The sequence below is a fragment of the Trichomycterus rosablanca genome, chromosome 19 (assembly GCF_030014385.1).
Source record: "Trichomycterus rosablanca isolate fTriRos1 chromosome 19, fTriRos1.hap1, whole genome shotgun sequence".
Taxonomy (NCBI): domain Eukaryota; kingdom Metazoa; phylum Chordata; class Actinopteri; order Siluriformes; family Trichomycteridae; genus Trichomycterus; species Trichomycterus rosablanca.
In genome coordinates, this window is record NC_086006.1 from 20009054 (window position 1) to 20017083 (window position 8030).

An 8030-nucleotide genomic window follows, 5' to 3' on the forward strand; every position below is an offset into this window, starting at 1 on the left:
ATGTTCTCCCTGTGTCTGTGTGGGTTTCCTCCGAAAGCTCAGGTTTCCTCCCACAGTCCAAAGACATGCATGTGAGGTGAATTGGAGATACAAAATTGTCTATGACTGTGTTTGATATAACCTTGTGAACTGATGAACCTTGTGTAATGAGTCATGAATGTAACCAAAGTGTAAAACATGACGTTAAAATCCTAATGAACAAACAAAACAAACATCTAGGTGTACATGATTGTCGCACTGGTATAGTACAACAAATATATTGAACAAAAAACACTTAAAAGTCACACTAATAACACAAAGTGCCATCGTTGTGATTTATTTACAATTTTAGAAAGTTTTCTGAAGTTTTATACAATTGCAAAATCATTTTCATATCTTCCAATCATGTACAGCTTATATTTTTTATTGGATCAATTGAGGTACACATTCATTTTCACAAGTGTCCAGTAATCATGCCCATCCCAGACCTGAATAAAGGCCATTCCTGATCTCATTTCTTCACTCAACTTTGCAATGCAACACCCAAGTAGATTTAATTCAACACAAAGTTGAATTGTAGAGCAAATCTACTAAATGTCAGTGTTAAAAACCCCAAGCAGCAGAACCTTAATTTAACAAGTGCTACACTGAAATTAAACTGTGCACATGGCCCTATTGGATTGACCTATTTTAACATACACACAAGGCCTATGTGGACATCTCTTTCCCCGATCTGGTTCCCTCTGCTTCTCAGGGCTGCATCCGGATAGCTCCGTCCAAACGAATCACCTCTCCATTGATCATGGGGTTCTCAGCGATGCAGGTCACGAGGTGTGCAAACTCAGCAGGGTCACCCAGGCGTGAAGGGAAAGGTACCTGGCGTGCCAGGAAATTCTGCACCTTCTCGGGTAGGCCAGCCAGCAGCGGTGTGGAGAACAAACCTGAAGCAGAAAAAATGAAGGAACGATGGGGCAAAAAAAAAAACAATGGTTTTTCAGTTTCATTTTTCAGTCAAAATCAGCAGCTATAAAGCAGAACAATAAATACCCCAAAACAAGTCCGATTTCTCAAATATCGATCCTTTCGCCCTTTCTATTCAAACTTTACACGCTCCCACTAGACTGAATCCTGCAGGACAACCAAACTAATGATCTCAGATATGCTAATGACACCCAGATCCACAAAGCATTCTCACCAAACAACTACCACTTTACAGACTCAACGCTTTAATGCACTGAGCACATCGATACACTGATGTGTGAAAGCTTTCAAGACTTGGGGACCGCATTTGTCTCCAAATAGAAAACATTTAGGAGTGATGCCTACCTCAGATCTAATGATCCAAAAGCCTTAATGAATTCAGCCTCCTCACTAATCTTTGCATTAAGTATAAGTCAGCTAAAGCTTGTTCAGAACACTGCTGCCTGAATACTAACCAAGATAAAATGCATGAATAAATAACTTAAACGCTTTGATCTCTACAATGGCTACCAATCAGATATGTGATACATTTCAAAGTTTTCTTTAATCATTGAATGGTTTCCAGTCTAAATACAACAGTTTAATGTTACTGTTAATGCTACAGTGTGGTCAGCAACAGTGTTTTAATCAACAGACAACTTCATCCAACTGTGTCCTAAACCATGTCCAATGTACTACAGAATGTGTAGCCATACCATCCTATTACTTTTCTTTTTTGGCTGCTCCCATATTTCAGGGTCCCCACAGCAGATCTGTCTATTGGATGCTGAGGTATTGATTGCCAACTTCTCTAGACCAGGGGTTTTCAACCTTTTCGGACATGCTGTGTGCCGACCTTGAACTTGCACCCTCCCAACCCAAACCTAGGGCTGTCGCGGTGAAAGAATTTCCCCTTGCGATATTCAGCCCGTCTCAATATCGCGGTATGCGGTAATATCGCCATTTTTTATTTTTTTTTGAAAGGCTAGATATACACTGTGAAACGAAAAAAAAAGTGTTTAGGCTAAAAACGCACATCTAATCAAAATATGGTAAAAAAAAAAAAAAATAGAATAAAGTCTGTAAGACCTTAAACCTGCATTATCATGCTCGCTAGAAGAACCAACAAGTTCACCTGATGTGGTTTAGAGAGGATCTGAGTGGGGGAGCGATGTTCCCGACGTTACCGATGTTGCACTAATACACAGAGCAGAGCAAATCTAGCCCGGTTATCGCGCCACTATTAACTAGCTATTTAGTAGGTATAATTAACATAATATATACTACATTTTAAGTTATTATTCGTTTCAATACATTTTTATTCAATGAAAAAATACATTTAAATCATTCCAGCAAGCCAGCAAGAGAATATTTGCAGGCTGCAATGCCATATTAACCGTCATTAAGTGTTTTAGTACGCCAAGGCTGTTTAAATAAAGTCTAAATTACAAGTGTGAACTCAATTTAATCATTAATAAACTTGCCTATAATTCCTGTTGCGATTGTTTACATTTTAAAACACAAAGCCTGACACTCAGCAGCAACGGATGAGAAAAGGTTGCGGGAAAATGACGCTGTTAGCTCATTTTCATTATGAATTTATTTAACATTTATTATGCCCGAATGTAAAGCGTATAAAACAAAATGGACCCTGCAAAAAAAAAAAAAAAAAAAAAAAAAAAAAAAAAAAAAAAAAAAAAAAAAAAAGAGAAGGAAGAAAGAAAAAACGTGAATATCGCGGTGTGGCGGTTGCTTGGCATGCCCTGCGGTTGGCTGGTCTATACCGCGATATTTCAAAATTGCGGTTAGCGCGACAGCCCTACCCAAACCCCCGCAACTTAACCCCCCCACACCCCAATACCCCCGCCCCATCAACCCTCGCACAGAAATCACTGTGAAAGCTCTTGACAAGCTAAAATAATATCATTAATGTTGTGCACATCATATATACGATGCAATTTTGCTTTTGGCACCGATTTATCTTCACCATTAAGCCCTATTTTTAAGTTTTGCAAGCCAACGGTCCTTTTTCAGACTGAACTGGATAACATTAAAGTGCATGTGTGCGTGGTCAGCAAGACTAATCAAATATGTCTCCTGTGGGTTTAAAAAAAATAAATTGCTTAAGTGTTAGAGGTTAAAAAAATCTCGTAATGTCACGCCTGCCTGGACAGGTACTGGCGCGCCTCACAGGTTGAAAACCCCTGCTCTAGACCTTGACTGACATAACTGACATACAACCAGTATCATAACTGAGTGAGTAAAGTAGATTTCCTTCAGGCAGTTGTCTTCATGCGTTTTATAATAACGACCCCACACAAAAGATTCATGATTCATCACTGAATATCACCTTCATCCAATTTAAAGCATTTCACTGCTAGTTATACCATGTATGACCTGTATGTGACACATTAACTCTGAACTTGAATCATCCAAACTCCATGACTGCTTTTTTAGCCTACTTAGTTGGTGGTGGATCAGTTACAGTTCAAACACTGGCCCTTGTTTCTGCCCATCTGGTTTACATGTGGGTTTTTTGTTCTACATTTTCTATTTCTAAGGTACAATGGTTTAAGTGTTCTATCCTAATGCTTTGATATTTGCACCCTATTTCAGATGCATCAGACTGGAAACAACCATAAGAATACTATGAATACTATAAATTCCTGTTGCTTTGTAACAGACTGCTGCTTTTTCCAGAGTGTATTCCTGCCTTGCACCCAGCACAGCACAACCAACATGAAGTGGTTGTGGTGGAGTCAAAATAATAAAGAAATATAGATTTTCAATGAGGCCGTTTTCAGTTTCTTTACATGAAACAACTTAAAACATGGAACACGGCAGAGATTTCTTGCCAAGTGTCATATACTGTGTGTTAGATTTTGTGCTGAATGCACATTGTTATCAGGATACAATCCATACAAGTATAGTAAACAAGACGCAAGTACCAACCTGGAGCAATGGTGACAACGCGGATACCCATAGGGGCAAGATCTCGGGCGATAGGAAGAGTCATTCCCACAATGCCACCCTTAGAAGCAGAGTATGCAGCCTGGCCCACCTGACGGACAGTGGTACATAAAAAAAATAAAAATAAAGCTGTACAGCTGCAGCCAAGTGAAAATCAATTCAGTAGGTGAAGCACTAGAATGGGTTTGACCTACCTGCCCGTCAAATGCTGCGACGCTGGCTGTGTTGATAATGCAGCCTCTGTGCCCATCGGCGTCTGGTTCATTCTTACCCATCATGCCAGCAGCCAGTCTTATAACGTTAAAGCTGCCTGCTATGTTCACCTGAAAATGACAGAGATTAAAATCTTGAGTCAAGTTTTAAGGTTCTGATTTTTAAATTTACTTAACAGTGCCCCAATGTTCCAGCAGCTTTGAATTCACGCTAGATCTGTGTTTTGGTCTTCTTGTGGTTGTTGGATCAAATCCTACTACCAAAACAATTTTTGGTAACAAGGTAACTTTCTTTTACTTCCAATTTTGTCATCTTATTTGGCATTTTCTCAACTAAATTTGTGATCTCTGCCACACATACGATGCCCATGTTGGCCAAACAGATCTGGGCTAGCGCATGCTTTCTCTGACATTTTTTTTTTTAACAGTGTTTTTCACTTCGTTCATTTCGGCGTGTATTGCCGTTGTGCTATTTGCTAATTCCAATCTTACCGCCTGCAGTTCCATCTCTGACATTTGAAACCACCAACTGCATCTTTTTACTGGTCAACTGTGGATTTCTACAAAGAGTTTTGTCATGTATGATAGGCTCTTTGTACTTCTCTGATACTTATTTTGGCATGGATTTTAAACAATTGCATACAATTCTATACTTATATAATACAATTTTATAGACTTTATAGATCCAGGTATTATCTGCTCAGTCGCTGTAGTATTAGAAGAAACTGCTGTACACAATAAAAATGCATTTAGTGCATTTTCCCCCAATTTTCTCCAAATCTAGTCATATCCAATTACCAGATTTGTATTTCCACCTTCACTGCTACAGACCTCCACTGCTGACTGAGGAGAGCCATAGCTAACAAACACACACCCTATGACGTGTGCAGTAGCCGACCACTTCTTTTCACCTGCACGAGGTGGGTTCATGTGGGGATCTGTATGGCACACAGAGAGTCATGTACCAATCTCCATTATCCAATATTCGCCTTTGTGCAGGCACCATCAATCAGCCGACAGAAGTCATAAGGCATCCCTAAGGCTTCCCACAAGACTTTAAAGTCAGTCTATGGGAAATCCAATGGAGTTTCTTTAAACCACGTTTTTTTCCATGTGTTTAGAGAGCTTGTTTGGGCACAGGGGCATGATCATGCTGAAACAAGAAAAGGGCCTTCCTTAATTCGTTGATAAAAATCACACCTGTTCACAAAGGTTTTGCTCATACAGTGTAGAAATAGTCTTACTTCGTAAATGTAAAGAACAGAATGTTACAAATATCCAGTCACAGCACAAGGGGCTACAATGTTTTGAAATAGTACTTTAAATATTTCACCTGTTTTTTAGGGCACATGAATTGACACAAAACATGAAAACTTACTGTGATGACTCTACTGAAGTCCTCTAAACTGTGAGGGATGTCCTTTTTGAAGTTGTATGTCTTTACAGCTACAGCAATGCCAGCACAGTTCACCGCCAAGTCCAGTTTGCCAAACTTCTCTTTAGCCAAATCTACAGCTGAACGTACGTCGGTCTCTGATGTCACCTAGATCAAGCAAGAAACCCGTTAGAAAAGGCTAGTAAGGCTAGTAAATCTAGAACTATACTGCTGACAAGTTGCAATACAGTAAAGTTGTACAAACAAGGTCCTTTACAGCTCCAGTAAAAGAACAGTATGGTAGTTTCATACTAACGAGGACTCACATCGGCAGGAGCAAATGCACAGCGCTCTCCAAGGGCTGCAGCTACGTTGTGGCCATCCGAGCTGGGCAGGTCAAGAATGACAGCACTCGCTCCATGATTAATCAGTCGCTCCACTGTTGCTCTGCCCAAACCTGAAGCGCCTCCTGTGACCAGACCCACCATGCCCTATGTGCAGAGAACAAAACAAGGTCAGGTCGAGTTTAATTCATCTTCAGTGAATTAGGCTTACTGTTTTAAGTTTAAGGTACCTGCAGAATAAAAAGGGGGTTTGAAAGTTAATCAATTCAATACTATTATAATATGATACTTGATAGCACACAATGGTGTACAGATACTGATCATAATTTACCTAATAAAATGGCCAATAATTTCATAGGAGGTAACACCTATAAATTGACAATTGAGCACATATCTACTTCAGTAGTATATATTATTTATTTATTTATTAGGATTTTAACGTCATGTTTTACACACTTTGGTTACATCACACAAGATTCATCAGTTCAAGCTTTTTTTAACGTCAAACAGTCACAGACAATTGAGTATCTCCAGTTAACCTCACTTGAATATAAATCTGCTGAAACCCTGTTAGTACCAAAGTTTGGGTTTTTTTTTTTGCAAGAAATAAATAAGAGCATTAGTTCAAGTACATGTCAGCTTAAGTACTTAGCAAAGAGGTGGTTTTTAATCGTCTTATGAAGACAGTGAGAGACTCAGATGTTCAGACAGACAGAGGAAGTTCGTTCCACCACTTGGGTGCCAGTACAGATAAAAGCCTTGATGCTTGTCTTCCTCGAGTCCTGGGTGGAGGATCAAGTCGAGCGAGACTAGTGGCTCGGAGGTTGCGTGGTACAGAGCGGGGTTTGATTAGACCTCGAAGGTAGCTTGGGGCTGGTCCATTTTTGGCTTTGTAAGCGAGCATCAGTGTTTTAAACTGAATGTCGGCAGCTACAGGAAGCCAGGGAAGAGGACGCAGCAGTGGGGTGATGTGGCAGTGTTTAGGTTGGTAGAGAACCAGGCAAGCTGTTGTAAGGGTTTGATAGCGGACATAGGAGCACCTGCCAGGATGGAGTTGCAGTAGTCCAGCCGTGAGATTATAAGTGACTGGACAAGAATCTGACTGGCTTCCATGGAGAGAAATGGACGAATCTTCCTGATGTTGTAGAGGAGGAACCGGCACGATCTCGTCATGTTGGCTACATAAGGAGAGAAGGTCAGCTGGTTATCCAGGATGACACCAAGGCTCCTTACATTATCAGATGGTCTGATCTGGGAGTCATTAATAGAGATGACTAGGTCTTGGGTTGGAGATTGATCTCCAGGAATAAGTAACAGCTCTGTCTTGCTGTCCTGATCGGTATAAATCAGTTAGCAAAAGTAATTCAAATTGAACCTGAATAGAAAGGTTATGACGACAGAATGTGCAACAGATCTAAACCCACCTAACAAGCTGATTGAAGTGGGTAGAATGTTCAAGAGCTAGTAACACGTAGACATGGTTTCAGAAATTCAAACCACCTAATCAAAACAGGACATAACTTAATAATACTAATCTGTAACACATTAATAGATCGGTTTAGTTCTGACGTCATAATCTACACTTATTTCCACGAGTTTGACTGATGCTATTGTTTAGCATTGAGGCTAAACAGACTCCTGTTTCTCGCCTACTGTGTATAAAGTGCGTTTTAAAACGTTAAATGTATCACTGTAGAGTTTAGCACGCTGTTCATGAGCTATTCATTATTCTCATTCAATAATTAGCTCACCTTGAGACTTCTGATGTTCGCCATGTTTGCAGCCACAGTGACGTCAGAGCAGACGAGTTCAACGTTAAGAACTTCAGACCAATCACAAACCTGAGACTAAGCCCCGCCCCCTTATAATCAGGCGGAATGTATTTGACTGACACACGCTTAAACCAATCAAACTGTAGAGCAGCATTTCCATAGGCGTTCTTACAGTCATGCATAGAAAACGAAGTTTTCATTCATTGATTTTCGTTAACGGTGTTACCATCAGTGACCTGATGCGGGGATCGAACCCAGAACTTTAAGATCTACCTTGCTATGCCATTGTTGGGTTATGGTTGCTATGTGGTTAAGATACTGTACTTGCAATCAGATGGTTGCTGGTTCAAGCCCCAAATCTGCCAAATTTGCTACTGTTGGGCCCAGGGCTCTCAAGTTTGCTTGGAGTGAGATGGGG

The 8030-nt window shown here is 40.3% G+C and overlaps 1 protein-coding gene across 1 annotated transcript; it reads right to left on the reverse strand.

Moving 5' to 3' along the window:
* Positions 1-300: 300 nt before the first annotated feature.
* On the reverse strand, positions 301-7627 carry hsd17b10 (hydroxysteroid (17-beta) dehydrogenase 10). Its single transcript, XM_063015511.1, has 6 exons — positions 7592-7627; positions 5823-5987; positions 5500-5664; positions 4104-4232; positions 3892-4000; positions 301-920 (listed from the first exon to the last, which is right to left on the reverse strand). Exons 1-6 carry the CDS (start codon positions 7613-7615, stop codon positions 730-732), a joined length of 783 nt encoding a protein of 260 aa, XP_062871581.1. The 5' UTR covers positions 7616-7627; the 3' UTR covers positions 301-729.
* Positions 7628-8030: the final 403 nt, after the last annotated feature.

What these genes read in the sequence shown, in the direction of transcription:
- hsd17b10 (XM_063015511.1), bottom strand. Translation starts at nt 7,615, where the DNA reads ATGGCGAACATCAGAAGTCTCAAG. An exon ending in CGAACATCAGAAGTCTCAAG is followed by an intron (nt 5,988 to 7,591) that starts GTGAGCTAATTA and finishes CTCTGCACATAG; the next exon opens with GGCATGGTGGGTCTGGTCAC. An exon ending in TCGCAGCATTTGACGGGCAG is followed by an intron (nt 4,001 to 4,103) that starts GTAGGTCAAACC and finishes ACTGTCCGTCAG; the next exon opens with GTGGGCCAGGCTGCATACTC.